The 17750-nt window shown below is 40.7% G+C and overlaps 1 protein-coding gene across 20 annotated transcripts in view; it reads left to right on the top strand.

The window, feature by feature from the left end:
• Positions 1-17750, top strand: part of TENM3 (teneurin transmembrane protein 3) — a 1708801-nt gene that overhangs the window by 1551156 nt on the left and 139895 nt on the right. For all 20 annotated transcript variants that reach the window (XM_068278748.1, XM_068278756.1, XM_068278759.1 and 17 more), the window contains one exon: positions 7984-8200. In XM_068278748.1, the coding sequence (XP_068134849.1) occupies positions 7984-8200 (217 nt within the window). The remainder of the gene's footprint in view (positions 1-7983; positions 8201-17750) is intronic.

The raw sequence follows: 17750 nt of genomic DNA, 5'->3' as shown, positions 1-17750 counted from the left end.
CGGATGGGGTGTCCTCACTCTGCTTGAGAACCTGCGCAATCCAACTAGCCCCCATCCTCACCTCCCTCTACAACAAATCCTTATCAGAAGGAAAGGTCCCTTCCTGCTTCAAAAGGTCCACAATTATCCCCGTCCCCAAAAAAACAGGGAACACTGAACTCAACAACTTCAGACCTGTGGCCCTGACCCCCATCACCATGAAAGTATTCGAGAGGCTAGTGCTGGCCCACCTGAAGCACTCCACCCGCACCCTCCTTGACCCACTCCAGTTTGCCTACAGGGAAAACCGATCAGTTGACGATGCCATCAATGTTAGCCTGGCATACATCTTGGAACACCTCGACAGTCCAAGAGCTTATGCTAGGGTCCTTTTCCTAGACTTCAGCTCGGCTTTCAACACCATCTGTCCGGACATTCTGATCGACAACCTTGCGCATCTTGGGGCGGATTCCCTCCTCTGCAGGTGGGTAAAGGACTTTCTCTCCAACAGAACTCAACGGGTCAAGCTTGGCAGTCGCATCTCCAGCGAGAGATCCACCAACGTTGGGGCCCCGCAGGGCTGCGTGCTGTCCCCTCTCCTGTTTTCTCTGTACACTAACAACTGTACCTCGGCCTCCGACACCGTCAAAGTTATCAAATTCACAGACGATACCATGCTTATCGGCCTCATCGACAGAAACGGGGAGGAGGCTTACCGAAACGAAGTTGCGAGGATCTGCAACTGGTGCAAGGACAACAATCTTGTTCTCAACACAGCAAAGACCGTGGAACTTATCGTGGACTTCCGGAAACTCCCCCGGCCACCCTACCAGTGTTCATCGACGGGTCCGAGGTCTCCAGAGTCCAAAGCGTACGGTTCCTAGGCTCAACCCTAACAAGCGACCTCAAATGGGGGCAGAACACCACCAGAACCCAGAAGAAAGCTCAGCAGCGGCTTTTCTTCCTACGCCAACTGAAAAAATTCGGAATGTCACGGGATCTGCTCACCAGCTTTTACTCTGCGACCATCGAATCCATCCTCTGCTGCTCCATCATCGTCTGGTACGTAGGAGCAACCGCTACAGACAAATACAAACTCCACAGAGTGATAAAAGCTGCAGAAAAGATCATTGGCACCCACCTGCCCTCCCTAGATCTCCTCTACTCCACAAGAATGAAGACAAGGGCCTCCAAGATCTTACTCGACCCCTCCCACCCGGGCAGACGATACTTCGAGACCCTTCCACTGGGACGCCGTCTTAGATCCATCCCCGCCAAGACCACTAGGCGCATGAACACCTTCTTCCCACAAGCAGTTCTTCTGTTGAACTCACTGAACTCAAAACTCCCCCCCCCCCTTCCCGGCCTACATCCCGGGGTCACCATAGCCCCAGGCATCCCTCCCTCTCAGCTGTAAACTCTGACTGAAACATGGACTCCCACAGTAGCGATCACTCCCCCCCTCCCCCCCAGGACTCCATCTAATACTGAGATGCTCTAAATGTATGTATGTATGCATGTATGTATGTACGTCCTGCTTGCCTTTGCTATCTCTACCATGTGTTGTTATGCGTTGTTATGTGTTGTTATATGTATATGCCATGTGAACCACAAGCAATTCCAGGCACACCACTCGGTGTGTTTGGCGATAATAAAGATGATTCTGATTCTTCTGATTCTTTAAGATTCCCTTCAAGTTCAAAGAAAGAAGATTTTGCAGCAACATCCACAGCAATACAACAAACTCTTAGCTTACTTTGCCACATAGTCTAGCAGCATGAAGTGACGGACTGTCCTTTGTGAGCAACATGGGCAATACTTTGGGATACTTTTCCACTTAATGTTTATTGTATTTTCATGTGGACTTCTGTGCAGCAGCATATAGTCTGCACGCTTGTCTTTCAGAGCATCCCGGTGGTGCCAAATAAATGGAGTATGAACTGCAGTATTCAGCCTGAGTTGTTTCAATGCAGCTCAGTGAGGCCGGGGCGAGCGCTTTTCTGTTGGTTATATGAGATAATAGAGGCTACTGACATGTAGAGAAAGAATGAGGAATGTTTCCTCCAGTTATACAGAGCCGGTTCCATAACCATCCGTCATTCGCTTGGCCAAGTAGCTGATAAACTCCACACAAAAATAACAAACAGTACGTCCCCGCATCTCTACTGTTGAAAATGAGATCCTTCCTCTGATTGATGTCAGCAGAGAGGCTTGTAAAAAATGCATTTCCAGCTGATTAGTTCGGAATGTGTCAATCTCATGCAGTTTTTATGACCCACACACAACATGCCAGATGTACATTTGCTTTTTATAAACTAACAAAGATGAATTACTAAATGCAAGAATTTTTCCCCCCGGTACTATGCCCCATGTTGCCCAGGAGAATAAGCGAAGTTTATTTTGTCATAAATCACAAAACCGATACCTTATATAGAAGCCCAATAGAGAGATTTGACAGGGCTTCCTATGTTATGTACGGGTACCTGTGGATTGGATGCGTTGTGATATCATGACAGCGGTGTAGAGAAATGCAGATGCCATTTCATCTGACATATATTCTGCAGATACTATTTGATCTCACACTGAAGAGATCTTGTTACATTTCATCCGAGATCCATAGTGTTGTGTGTTTTTATTGTGTGCTGTGTTTTTTTTGTTTTCTCGAGTTATAAAATCATTACATGGAAAACAAGTTTCACACAGCTACATATCAAACAGGGACTTCTGGAATAAAAGCACTAGTATGTTAAATTAGCAGGCTTGTGACAGCTCGGCATCACTCTTGCTGACATAGGCCTGCTGATGTTCACACTGATAACGGTTATTAAACTCTACGCGGATGCAACGTCTAAATCATATTCTAGCCACCCTAAGTGTAGAGGATGTGTTATAGCGGTACTATATCAGCTTCTGTGCTAGGCCTTGTGCTAGTGTTTAATCTAATTAAATTTAGCTCGGTGAGAATGCTGACACTCCAATAAGCTGTTATGTGTGGTTACATCAATGTCAAGTAGGCACAAGGCTTTTATAGGACTCACCCCTCTCTTTAGTGAAGTAGCCTAGTTTCATGATTTTTTTTTCTACTATAGATGTTACACAGTAAATGGATTAGTAACCCTAATTTACTACTATTCTCAGTTTCTCTTTAAATGAGTCCTTTATCTGGCTGCAGTAGATACCGGTGCCAGGACACGTGACCTAACAATGCTTAGCTACTTGAGTTCACTCTTTTGGAGAGCTTTGGCCTTCCCTCCAGCCTCTAGAGGATGCTGTTTGCCATTCGCAAATGGGTTTATATACAACCTCTCATTTTACTCAAATGGAAAGGCCCTTTATGATGTGATGTTATGGCCAGTAAGAGCAAATGGATCACACCAAACAGCTCACAAACTTGCTGCTAAGCGTGGCAAATCCTGCAGCCCTAGATTGTAGCTTCTGTATCCAGGTAATGGGAGTACTTAGTGATATGAAGGGATCTATGGGAAGACTTTGGATCTAGGGTCACACTATGCACTTTGTGATAAGTAGGGATGGTCGGAAATGCCCATTTCCCATTCTGCAATGCCAATTTCCGTTTTTCCGATATCCAATTTTCCTATTTATGTTTTTCCCGATTTTCCAATTTTTGAGCAATATTCTATTAACAATTTTTTCTTACATCAGAGAATGCAAAAAAAAAACGTCGCATAGAGTTTAATGGCACTGCTTTGCGTGCAGGACTTTGCGCGCGATCTAAACTTATCTAAACTTATCATGCCTAAACTTATCATGCCTAAACTTATCACGCCTAAACTTATCACGCCTAAACTGGCTTTTCACCAGCCTGGTGCAATGGTTATGGCGCCTAAAGTCTCTAACTGGGTTAGCACCGCTGTGTGAATAGAGCCCAATGGATTCAGTGTAAAAGAACCCTTAGAGGAAAGTCTGCTATTAGTATATGGATCATTTAAGATACTAGAGAGTGGCTTGTGAGTCTGTTGAGAGATGCTTTGCTATGTACATATTTAGGACTAATCTTGGACATGTGGACATGATCTCAATACATCATGATTTTTCATGTGAAACTGCTTTATACAAATATGTAAGATCAGCTCAGATGAACATGCATTACCATGGATTAAAGAGGAACTTCAGCCTAAACAAACATACTTTCATTAAGTTACATTAGTTATGTTAAATTAAAATAGATAGGTAATATAATCTCTTACCCACCCTGTTTTAAAAGAACAGGCAAATGTTTGTGATTTCATGAGGGCAGCCATCTTTTTGGTTAAAAGGAGGTGACAGGGAGCATGAAACACAGTTCCAACTGTCCTGTGTCCTGACCACCCCTCCCAGTTGCTAGGCAACGAGAACAACAACATCAGAAATCCAATCATGCTTTGCACAGTATCAGGGGAAAAATGTTCTTTGATGGGGCGGAGCTTAGCTTCTGTTCAGCCAAAAATGAGGTTTGGATAAGAAAAACAAAGTTCTGATGCTGTGAAACTGTTAAAGAAATACCAAGCCTCTTCAGTGCTGCTGAGTAAATTTTTAGTCTGGAGGTTCACTTTAAGGAAGAGTTTTACAAGTAAGAGATACCTCAAAGAAGGCTTTTCTCATGGGAAATAGTGATTAGGTTTATTCATACCAGTTTATTGTTCTGTCCTCCCAAAGCAGGGTTGGCCACAGTATCATGACACTTGTTTCTGAGTCTAATCATGAATTCTTCCAATTTGATTAAATCACCTGATGCTTATTTATAGCTGTACGCATAGGGCTTGAGTCACTAAACCATAACAACTCATATCATGGCCGCGCTAGCGTTTTCACGCGCAATCGTGAATTCGAATTTTCCTGCACAATTATTTGTGATTGCGAGCAAAAATTTGCGATTGCGTGCAAAACTGTTATCACGGGTTAGTGAATCAAGCCCATAGTGTGGTAGTTATTACAGCACCAGACAAATTCTGCTTTACTTAAGCTTGGTAGATTAGAAATCTTTCTTTTGCCAATATTGCCTACTCTGGGCCTGATTCACAAAGCGGTGCAAACTTTTTCGCGGACTTTTGCGCGCGCAAAGTGCCATGATTCGCGCGATCGCGGACTTTTGCGCGCGCAATTTGCGGCAAATTGCGCGCGCAAAAGTCCGCATTCGCGCGAATCGCGGCACTTTGCGCGCGCAAAAGTCCGCGAAAAAGTTTGCACCGCTTTGTGAATCAGGCCCTCTGTGTTATGCGGAACATGCAACCAGGGCCGGCGCTTCCATAGAGGCAAAGTGGCAATTGTTGCAAGGCCTCAGAGCCTAAAGGAGACCCCCAAGGTGTCTCACCCTCCTCCTGAGAAAGAGAAGTCCACAGCGTACAGCACGGTGCTACCTCCTGTGTCCTGCCTGGAATAGATAAGACTCTGCTATGTGTACACTATGGCTATCATTCATAATGATAGCCATAGTGTCCATTTAGCAAAGTGTCCATTCATAAAAGCTGTTATTGCATGAAAAGCTACAATTCCTGAGCAGTGCGGGAAATTACCGCCTTGTGCGGAGATTATCACAACACATGTCACTGAAGGTTAATTCATAACGATTAGAGCAAGCAGAATGGGAACGAACACCGACTGTTTAGAAAAGGAGATAAGCCAGCGATAACAGGCAAGATAACAGGCAAGCTAATGTGGACAAACCTCCCAGGCAGCAGCAGTGAGAGCAGAACAAAAAAGGCATCCTGGAATACCAAGGCTGTGTTTTTTAACCCCTTGGGTACCTGTTTTCAGATACATTTCACATCAGAAAGCCTGCATATGTAACATTTCTTGAAGTTCTTCTAAGCTGCAGCAATTAAATAGATTGTTTAGAAAGACTATTAGACAGATTCAGCGCAGATTCAGGGCAAGGAGAGGCAATTTAAAAAAAAATGCACATGTAAAGGGATGCTGGGGCTGCCTCCTTTATACTAACTCAGAGAAAATGTATCAACTCAGCCAGTACCGCTAGTTTAGTGTGGAAATTCCCCAACCTATTATCGCAAGTGTAAACTTTTTTATGAATTAGCACACAAAAGTCTAAAATACAGATGCAGTATTTTCCATCCAAGATTTTTTTCCCGGCAAATGTTTTATGACTAGAGCCCTATGTGTGCATTTGTAGGGTAAAAGAGAAGGGGAATAATGGGACCCCAACAATGCTTTTGGGGAAATATGATGGACATATAATAACATTGTGTGACAGAGGTGGGGGGTGGAATGGGGCCTGGCTGCCACCTTGGTGGCCCAGGGTAGTGAATTTGCTATGGGGGTGCTGTGCTAGGGGGACCCCTTAGTTACTTTTGCCCCGGGTCCCCATTGTAGCTAGAACCGGCCCTGCATGCAACATTTGCCACTTATGAAGGAGGAGACTTAATGCCAGCACATTTATCTGCTTATATTCATATGACTACACCTACATCTGTGTCTATACCTATTGCTACATATTCCTACATTTGAGCAACTTTTGTTTTCAACCTGTAAAGGGAAAGACTGAAGCACGTTATTGTTTTTAAAAAGGAAGTTGTTTTCTGTACAGTTGGAAGATCTTATTAATTCCATTTGTGCATCCTCTCAGCAGTATGGTGCTTTATTGCTTCACTGTCTGTGGCACAGTGTGCGGACACCTGCTTATTTATGAATGGTTTTACATACTTCAGAGTAATCCTCGCTGAAATAATGCTGATAACATGCAATGGTTACACAGCAGATGCCAAAAGCATGAGGTTATTTGTCTGTTTTTACAAATGTATTCATAAATGTGATGAACAAGTCCAGTGCTACGAACCAGTGTTTTTCTGTGTTTACAGTCTTGTAAAAGAACCCAATGGCTGAAATAGTTTTCATCTTTACATTTGCATTGACTTGCAATGCACAAAGTTTTCTTACATTGTTAGGGCTTGATTCACAAAGCCGTGTTAACTGTTATCACGGCTGTGAAAAAGTGCAAACATTCGCGTTTGTGCGTTAACATGCGTTAACACGGAACATTCACGCGCAAAAAATGTGTGTTATCGCGCGAACGTGAATTTTTGTGCGCGATAACTGCTTTCACTCTAAATTTCGCGCAAAGCACTTTTCACAGCGTGATAACAGTTATCACTGCTTTGTGAATCAAGCCCTATGTCTGTATTTTGTTTTTGTAATTATATTTGAAATACCTGTTTTCTGACTCCTGTAGTTCCTTCTTGCCAGCAGAGGGGGAATTCCTTCCCCAGCATAATGTGGAACACCTGATCCCGCCCACCTCTTTCCACTGTTGAAAGACATTAACTCCAGCACTGCAGCTATAGTAACTCTCTAAATCCTTCCCATACCATCCTGTTTTTTTTTTATTTTTATAAAAGATATGTGCCTACCATCACCCTATGTTGGCAACTACAGAAAGATTGGGAAGTGGTTAAAAGATTTTGTACTCATTCAGCAGGGAGTGGGAGATGAAACTCTCTTCAACCGTTGTGCTGTAACTCTTGCCACAAAGCGTTAAACTCTCAGAAGAGGGGGCTTAGATGATTGGGGTCAGGTGATATGTGCATCCAGGGAGGGTGTGACTGCTGCCCCCCACTCAACTGTGTCTTGACTATCTCCTATAGATAGAGGAAAAGTTTAGTCAGTTGTCTCTCTAAAAAGATTGTACTGCCATCTGGAAATGGAGCTAGAGGAGCAAGCAACCAGATATTTTAGATATACTTACTACAAAAAAGTTCAGATGTGCAGCTCAAAAAACTTTGTACATCGCTATTTAGCTTCAGGTTTCATCACCCCATTTTAATAGCAGGATTTCTATGTGTGTATCCTTGTTTGGCACAAAAAGGTAACATATGGCTACTTTGCTTACTAAGCTATCAAAAGGTATATTCAGAACTATGGCTAGAGTTGGCATAGATGTCATAGCTCTCTGTGCGATTATTGGATATGTATCAGCAATGAAAGTGTTAATAACCTAAAGAAGAGGTAATCCTGATGAGTTTTAAATTCAATCAAGTTACTTTCTTCTGGCAGATGGCTTAATCGACTGCATGGACCCAGACTGCTGCTTACAGAGCTCCTGCCAGAATCAGCCGTACTGTCGAGGCCTACCTGATCCACAGGACATTATCAGCCAGAGCCAGCAGTCACCATCCCAGCAGGCTGCCAGGTCTTTCTACGATAGGATCAGCTTCCTCACTGGACCTGACAGCACCCATGTCATCCCCGGAGAAAACCCTTTCAATAAAAGGTAAATCTGTCACCGGCACTAAAACCTGTGTGCAGCACAACAACATCATCTCTCAGCTCGCCTTGTGTACAGTGCTTTATTAACATTTCATGCCTAAAGAAACCCAAGAATCTTCCCTATGCCGGTAACAGTAAGCATCTCCTAATTGCCAGATAAGCTGAATTATGAATTCTAAATATTAAATTACCTTACATATCCTGGGAGTCATTATCTCAAATAAATTGAAATAGAATAGAAAATGTATTAATGCCAAGACTCTCATAATACATCAGTAAGATATAGATGGGGAAACGTAGACTTCTAATTGAATAGTTCTTCATTCTCTGACAGTGACATGACCACATCTTTCCATGAGGCTGTGGATGTTGCACCATAGAAACGGGAGTGCTATAAGGGGAAAAACAGGAAGATGCCTGGCATTGGCTGAGTTCATGTCACATGTCCCTTGAACAAAAACAATGGCCCATATTCAATCCAACTTTTCTCCTAGGTGAGATTTTCACACCTTATCAATATAATGCCTTTTAAGCCACCAGCAAGCAAGAGAATACGCGGAGTAATTTTGACAGTACTTTTTCATCTACTTTTTGGCACTTTTTTTTATTATAGAGTGCTAAAAAGTTATTTTAAATAGAAGATGAATAATTATCTTCTAGAACAAAACTTAGGATAGAAAAATGAATTGGATTGGACCATAAGTGTGGTTAATACAGCCAGTAGCTTATTTGTACATTTTTTTTCTGCAATTGAGAAAGTAGCTGAAAACGTAATGTCAGCATTATTTAGAGAATTTTCTTGCTTGCTGGTTGCTTAACCATTTCAGCTCTCAGTGTTTTTTTACCTTATGCATCCGAGCAATTTTCACCTCCCATTCATTCGCCAAAAACGTTATCACTAATTACCACAATGAATTCATCTATATCTTGTTTTTTTCCGCCACTCATTAACCACTTAAGCTCTCAGTCATTTTCACTTTATGCATCCGAGCAATGTTCACCTCCCATTCATTAGCCTATAACGTTATCACTAATTACCACAATGAATTCATCTATATCTTGTTTTTTTCCGCCACTCATTAACCACTTAAGCTCTCAGTCATTTTCACTTTATGCATCCGAGCAATGTTCACCTCCCATTCATTAGCCTACAACTTTATCACTACTTATATCACAATGAACTGATCTATATCTTGTTTTTTCCACAACCAATTAGGCTTTCTTTGGGGGGTACATTTTGCTAAGAGCTACCTTACTGTAAATGCATTTTAACAGTAAGAATAAGAAAAAAAAATGAAAAAGTTCATTATTTGTCAGTTTTCGGCCATTATAGTTTTAAAATAATACATGCCTCCATAATTAAAACCCACGTATTGTATTTGCCCATTTGTCACGGTTATTTCACCATTTTAATTATGTTCCTATCACAATGTATCGCGACAATATTTTATTTGGAAATAAAAGAGCATTTTTTCCGTTTTGCATCCATCACTATTTACAAGCTTATAAAAAAAATAGAGAGAAATATTTCATCTTTACATAGATATTTAAAAAGTTTAGACCCTTAGGTAAATATTTGTGTTTTTTTTTATAGTAATGTTTTTTTTTTTTAATTAAACATTTTATGTGGGCATTTTTGGGAGGGTGGGATATAAATAGTGTTTTATTTGGGGAAATATTTGTGTATTTTGTGTAAATATTGTGTGTTTTTTTACTTTTACTTTTTGGCCACAAGATGGCAATCTTGAGTTTGTTTACATGACGTCACTCTAAGCTTGTACGCTTAGAGGGACATAGCTTCAGAAAAAGCGTAGCTTCCGAGAGAAGCTGTCGCTTTTTCAGCGGGGGAGAGGAATCAGTGATCGGGCACCATAGCCCGATACATTGATTTCTGGGCTACCGAATCCGCGGCCGGGAGTGCGCGTGCACGCGCGCGATCGGCCGCGGGAGAGCACGGGAGCGCGCATGTCCTCCTTGACGCTTTTATACGTCAAGGAGGACAATGTGGTTAAGCTTTCTTTGGGTGGATATTTTTTTTAATGCATTTTAACAGGAAAATTAAGAAACAATGGAAAAAATTCATTATTTCTCACTTTTGGCCATGATAGCTTTAAAATAATACATGCTACCATAAATAAAACCCACACATGTTATTTGCCAATTTGTTCCAGCTATTGCACCATTTAAATTATGTCCCTATCACAATGTATAGCGCCAATATTTTATTTGGAATTAAAGGTGCATTTTCTTCAGTTTTGCGTCCATCACTATTTACAAGCTTATTGTTAAAAAAATATTAGTAATATAATCTCTTGACATGCATATTAAAAAAAAGTTTAGACCCTTCGGTAACTATTTATGTATTTTTTTTTCAAATTGTATCTTTTTTTTGGGGGGGGGGGGTTAAAAAGTTTATTTGGATATTTTTTAGGTGTGGGGGGTAAACAGTTAATTTTAAATGTAATTTATTGTGTTTTATGTGGAAAACATTTATGTACATGTAGTTTTACTATCTGGCCAAAAGATGCCCACAGTCATTTTTTTGGAATTCCATCCTGTAAGCGAGCACTCTCGCTTACAGGAAGTATAAGAAGGACGTGCTTTGTTTTTTTTGTTTTTTTAGAAATACTGCGGCTTTTCATAAGAAGCTGTCGGTCTTTCTACCTGAGACTTGAGTCAATGAATGGGAACTATGTTCCCATTTATTGATCTCCAGGCTAACAGGGGGCAACAAGGCAGTGCACAGCAGCGCAACAGCAGCCGCTTGGACGTGACAATCACGTCCAAGTGGCTAAAATGGTTAAAGAGAACCCGAGGTGAGCAGATGTGGGGCAGATGGGACACAGAGGCATTCATGACATGCCTCTGTGTCCCCATACTGCTGCTCTCCGCCCCTCCCCCCCCAACCGCTGCGCTATAGCCCCCTGAGATTAGCAACAATATTTGTCGCTATCTCGGAGGTAAACACAGGGAGAAGGATTCCCTGTTCAAAACGTTTCTGCATTCCTTCAGGGTTTCCAGAGCTGCCATTGGGCAGCTCTCTCTCCCTGGCCGCGCCCCCTACTGCTCCCCCGTCTCCCTGCACGCTGCACAAGACACAAAGTTTCTCCTTGCTGCGTCGTGACCCAGAGGTCACAAAAGTGAAATTGGGCCAACACGGCCCTCGGGGGCGGCATTTTTTGTTGCTGCCTGATACACCCTGCCCCCCGGATCAGGTAGCCTACTTTTTTTTATTTTTGAGCCCACCTCGGGCTCTCTTTAAAGTACCCGTAGTGGGGGTAGGGGGAAGCCTCTGGACCCTAAAGAGGCTTCCAGTCTCATTCCAGCACTGGGACCCACGAAAGCCAGCTATTCAGCGTAAGTCGACTCTCATGCATGTAAACTACCTATGGCTCGCTTTGCTTTCTTTGGAAATAGCCCAGCCAGATCGGGTCCTCGCTACTGTGCAGGCATGAGCAGTCTTCACCTGCACAATAGCACAGACTCGATTAGGCCTGGCTATTTCCGATGAAGCCCAAAAAGGAGGGAGCTAGCACGCATGCGCAGGGAGGCCACATTTTGACTGGAGAAGGGCAGAGGAAACCTCTTTAGGATCCAGAGACTTCCCCTTCCCAAGGTGAGTACTCCATAGGTGCACTTTTAAATCTTTAAAGTTTACGTTAAAAGGCTTTTTATAGATAAGATGTGAAAATATCACCCAGGAGAAAACTTAGAAGAAATGGTGAATTGAATCGGGCCCATAGAGTTTCTGCGCATAGGTGTTTATTGATGGAGAATGGAGAAAAGTTTGTCCGGCACTGTAGAAGGCTTTTATTTATTGATGATATTTGGTGGGTCAATCTCTGAATAAGAATTTTAATTAAAGAAAGTTTACCTTATATATAATTTATCATTTGTATTTAAAAATGTACTAAAGTGAATTGATCGTTGCAAGTTCAAGTACCCCATAAGCCACAAATCAGTACCTCTGGGTTACACATAGCATGTGTTGAGAATCTGAGCTGTGGCTATATACAGTATGTAACACAAAATGTGCCTGTGACTCAGTGCAGATGATCATTGCTGAAAGCCAGATATATTACATCCCTGTTATCTAACAAGTTCTTTTCACCATGGGAAGATTGGAAGCCAGGCCTCCAGCCTCTACCACAAACCGTCTCTTTACATAACGCACTTAACTTGCTCAGCTGTGTAATTCTCTACCTTACATTACCTTTGCATGTGGCATAACTTTTATTAGCCTTTTATTTCTCATGGAGTCACACAATCATTTGAGCGCAATCATTGTACATTATTGCTGTAATTATGGCCGCTTTTGATTTTTTTGCTGTTTTTTAATATCAAGCACCCTTGAAGTAATTTTGTATGCTACTCATTCAATCCCATTCTGCAACCATCAGTCTATCTCCTCTTCACACGTATTTTTCAAAGTCTATTTGAATGTTCTTTCCTATTTTGTTTTCCCATTGTTGCCTTCAACACATTTAGTTCCAGATGTCCTTGCAGCACAATGTATTCCATTCTCAGCCTCTCTACCTAGGTGCTAATGACACCAGCTTGATTTATTCCAAATGAGAAAAGGGAAAAAAAGTCTAATAGAAAAAAAAATTACCAACAACAAAGAGAAGTACTAAGTAATTACTCTCAGAATTCTTACTGAAACGTCTCATAAATTTTACAAGAACATTAAAAGTTTCCTCTAGGTTTTGTTTTTTTACATATGTAGTTTTCCTTCCCAGTTTGATATAAATAGCAAAGAAAACATTCATTATGAACCTGTGATTTTAGAAGGTGTCTAACTAGTCCTGTATTGAAGCAGTAATGCTGTGAAATACTAACAGTGAGCGAGAGCAGGTGCCTTGTGTCCTGCTGAGTGAAAGAAGATGATTTACACTAGAACTCCTGGGTCTAAGGTAATTTAACAGTATTAATGCAGTTAGGCACAGCAGTTGATTAAAAGTTGTTGCGCAAATGTTCCTTATTGCCCCCTCTAAATCTTCTCCCTTCCTGTTCCCAGCAGATGTACCAATTGAAGCAAAATTAATTGGAAAGAATACTTTTCTCCATGCAAGTGCCAGATATTTGACACGTCGCAAGCTTGGAGGTTTATACATTTGTGAAAGCTTGTATAGCCATTGTAAATGGATGGGTTAATCATTTAGCACCTTGCGTTTCATTAGACAATATTAGACCTTTTTAGGAAAAAAAATAATTTTGTAGGTTCTATATCTGTATGCATTACTTGCGTAAGTACAAAATACTCTAAAATACCATGCTGCTTACCGGGAGGATGGATTAGTGTAGGAGCATAGATAGAAATCGTAGGACCCCAAACAAAAAGTTGCACCTCCACATCAAAGAAAAAAAATATTTACCTCTAGTAGTCAGGTGGTGGGATCCAGATTCCACTGATAACTGACATTTTAGCGAGAGCAAAATAAGTGGTAGAAACAAGACCGCGACTTTCCACTGGCTCCAATTAAACTACACTTTATTAAATATCAAAGCAGGACACTAAAAATGCTTTGATATATAATAAAATTGAGTTTTATCTGATCCATTAAAGAGTTTTGGAGTTGTTTCTACTACTTGTACCAGCCACCTTGGGAAGAGGACTTTTCCAGCACCTCCATAGTACATTAGTCATCTACTTTGAACTGATTTGACCATAAGGCCTTCTTACACAAGATACTGGACTAAGTTTAATTGGCTGATTGACCATTGGGTCATGTTACACTGTCAAACTGACCATAGTGCCAAATTACACATGCTAACTGATAACCATAAGACCATGTTACAGTGGCACACAGTCTATTGGGCCATATTACATAAGATAACAGACCACAGGGCTATGCTGCACAAATTAACTGTATGAAGGGCCTTGTTACAAAGGATGACTGACCACAGGGCCATGATACACAGGGTGACTGAGCACATAGCCATGTTACACAGTGTGACTGAGGACACAGCCATGCTACACAAAGTGATTAAGGCTAGGACTGTGTTACAAAGGGTGACTTGAGTCAAGGCCATGTTATACTGGCTAATATCTGAACATAGAACAGTGTCACACATTTTGATGCAGAACAGGGCTATATGCTGATATGGGAGCTTATTGCCAAGTTGGGCTGGAATTATTTACTCCACCGCATAATGCTACATATAACACATACCTATTGTGACCCCAACAAAAGGTTTGTGGGTTGAGAGTTGGTAGGCATGACATAAGGAGAGACCTGATAGGACTGTCATTTTAGCCTGAACCCCATAGTAGCTGGTATGGCTATTGCCATGCCTATGAGTTTTGTATTAGAAAAAAATACTGTCCATGGGAATTTGGGTAGACTACGATTCAGTATATATAGGTATTAAAGCATGTAAACTGTTTCAATATCATACTCCAAGATGTTGGTGACTTCTGTCTAGCTTTACAAGTGTAAGGCAAGGGTCACACTTACCGGCTTTCGTACGCGTTTTCTGCACAGAAAAACTGACTTCAACTGAAAACTCCTGTTAATCAATGAGCTAGGTCACACTTTAATGCAGATTTTGCATGCAGAAAAAAAACTGACATCTTGCGCAATTTGTCAGTTTTCTCTATAAATTACATTAGCTGCTGTAAGGCAGGGGTCACATTTGTCTTTCAGTTTTCTGCAAAGTGTAGAAAACTGAAAGACAAGTGTGACCCCTGCCTAAACGTCTGCCCAGAGAGTATTCACATTGTTAATTTAATTAAATGAGATCTTAGGTAAGCCTAGGTTGCTTCTCTAACCTGCTGCCATAAAATGTATGCCAGTCGTATCAGAGAACATAATACAGGTTTCATGTACAGTAGGTTGGAGCAGAAGACCTGATCAAGCAGTCTTAAGGTGGCCACACACCATACAATTTTTTAAATATCTGTTCAATTTAAGAATTGCAATCAATTTTTCTGACTGATTGTAACATTTCAAAAATATGACCAATGTACCACACACCTATGTTCAATTTTCCCCCAATTATGATAAAAATTATTGGATACTCTGAAAAAATTGCTAGGGTGTGTATATTAATAAATTAGCAATCTAACACACACCATACAATCTTTAGAAAGATTACAGAAAAATATCTGGCATTCCGGATAGATAAAAATCGAAGAAAACGGGAAATCCGATTGGATTTTTCAGTCGAATGAAAAAAAAACTTTCAATTTTTTCGGGAGATCCGATCGTTTTTATCAAATTACCGTAAAATTGGATCATTTTATTGTAACGTGTGTGGCCACCTTTACTGTTTACTCAGTTGCTCTACATTTGCATGTGCTTTGTACCAGCTTTGCTCCTAAATGCCATGCACTGGTTTTACTATATCTGCTGTTGTGTCAGCTACTTTGCAGACCAGAGAGTTTTGCTGAAGAAAGGTGGCAGATAATATTTACTTCTTGCGACTGCAAGTTATGAACATGCAGACAAGGATGTTATGAGAAGTTTTTCCGTTTTTTTTAAATCCAGAGACACGAGTTACATGCATCTCAGTTTTAATGGCATTGACTCTGTGAAGACTAATAATAAAAATATACATTGTTTAGATGAATTTTCCAGCTCACAATAAATAGAACTACAGCTCCCATATAACTGTCACAGTGACCCTAAAGGTGGCCACACACCATACAATTTTGTAAATATCTGTTCAATTTAAGAATTGCAATAAATTTTTCTGACTGATTGTAACATTTCAAAAATATGACCAATGTACCACACACCTATGTTCAATTTTTTTCATCAATTATGATAAAAATGATTGGAAACTCAGAGAAAATTGCTAGGGTGTGTATATTAATAAATTAACAATCCAACACACACCATACAATCTTTAGTAGAAATTGAAGAGAAATATCTGGCATTTCGGATGATTTAAATTGAAAAAAACGGGAAATCCGATCTGATTTTTCAGTCGAATGAAAAAAAAGCTTTCGATTTTTTCGAGAGATACGATCGTTTTTATCGAATTACTGTAAAATCGGATCATTTTATTGTGTCGTGTGTGGCCACCTTTAGTGCTCAAGTCTGCTTGGTGAATCAACTTACTATGAAACTATGAGGAAATGGGAATTGATGTAGTAATTTTTACTCATCCATTTCTCCCAGCTTGCAAAAAGGGTCATTGGCAGTAAACACCTTTTGTATTTTGTTTTCTTCTCCAGGAAGTCTATAATGTAAGTAGATCCTCAATGTGATAAACAGAGCTGTAACCAAATGCTGGGAGGCTGTGCTGTTATTGAGATTACCATTACTGTTAATTTAAGTTTTATCTACCTTAAAGAAAACCTGAACTGAAAATTAAAAGTCAAAATAAGCATACACAGGTCATACGTACCTCCCATGTAGTCTACTCCTCAATTCCTTTTTCCTCTCCTGTATCCTGTTTGTCCACTGTGATCAAATAAATACTCTGTCCTCCATTTTGAAAATGGCCATTACACCATAACAGCTTTCTGGTCAGCACACAGTTAAACTGTAACATCTTCCACTTGAGCCATAAAGAAACATGGACACATCAGTTCTCCTCTCAGCTGTAACTGACAGCAACTGATAAATAACTGAGAGCAACTGATATATTTCAGTTCTGACAAAATGTTGTCAGAACTGGAAGGGATCATTGTCAGAAGAAAATGGTGAGCTTCTGAGAGGAACTGATGGCAAGGTAACTATGTAATGTTCTTTTGAAGTTACCTCGAGTGTTTATTTTAAATAATTTTACTCAGTACAAGTTCTCTTTAAGCAAAATGTGCATAGCTATAGAGAAAGTTTTAGCAGCTTTAGGGCCAGTGTACAGAGACCTTTAGTATATGGCTATGTTCAGTTTGAGATTGGTTCGTTTCTCAGCTATACAAGTAACTCTAAATGAAGACAAAATGGTCAAGCTGCAGATAACCTTTACTGGATTTGCAGTTGGCTGCAGTTGAACTGTGGTTGACATCTACACTTTCTCCGGTTTACATTCACGTTGAGATCAGGTTCACAGCAGGTAAGCTTTTGTTTCCCATTTACTGGTACATATATAGCTGGGACATGAACTGATTTCAACCTCAGGTTTACCTGAAGAGAAAGGTCCATGTACTCTAGCTCTCAATGTCTCTGAACAAAGTTATTTGTATGATTTAGGTCTTCCTTCACTACAAGATTCCTTTATTAAACAACAACTTGCATGACTGCAAAATAACCTCTGACTACAGCTATGGAAGCATTTGTATAGTAGGGGTTTCTTCCAGTAAAGTGAAATTTAATTTTGGGGATAGGATTGTGGGAAAACATGAAGATCATAGGGATGGTCATACAGGGAACCTCATGGCTTGAAGGAACCAGGCTTTCGGCCAACCAGGCAGACACAGGAAATGCTGTATGGGTGCATATTAGGACTCTCTGCAGTTTTATTCCACTGCTGTGAGTTTGTTGTTCCCGAAACAGTGAATCCTGTTTCTATTTCTGTAAGACTTTGCTAACAGAAAACCAAATATTTTCCTACCACCTTTGTCAGAAATGCATGATGTATAATAACATAGAAATATCCCGCAC

This window comes from Hyperolius riggenbachi, chromosome 1, assembly GCF_040937935.1.
Source record: "Hyperolius riggenbachi isolate aHypRig1 chromosome 1, aHypRig1.pri, whole genome shotgun sequence".
Lineage (NCBI taxonomy): Eukaryota > Metazoa > Chordata > Amphibia > Anura > Hyperoliidae > Hyperolius > Hyperolius riggenbachi.
Note: the sequence above shows the minus strand (reverse complement) of the source record. Positions and strands in the feature narration are given on the sequence as shown.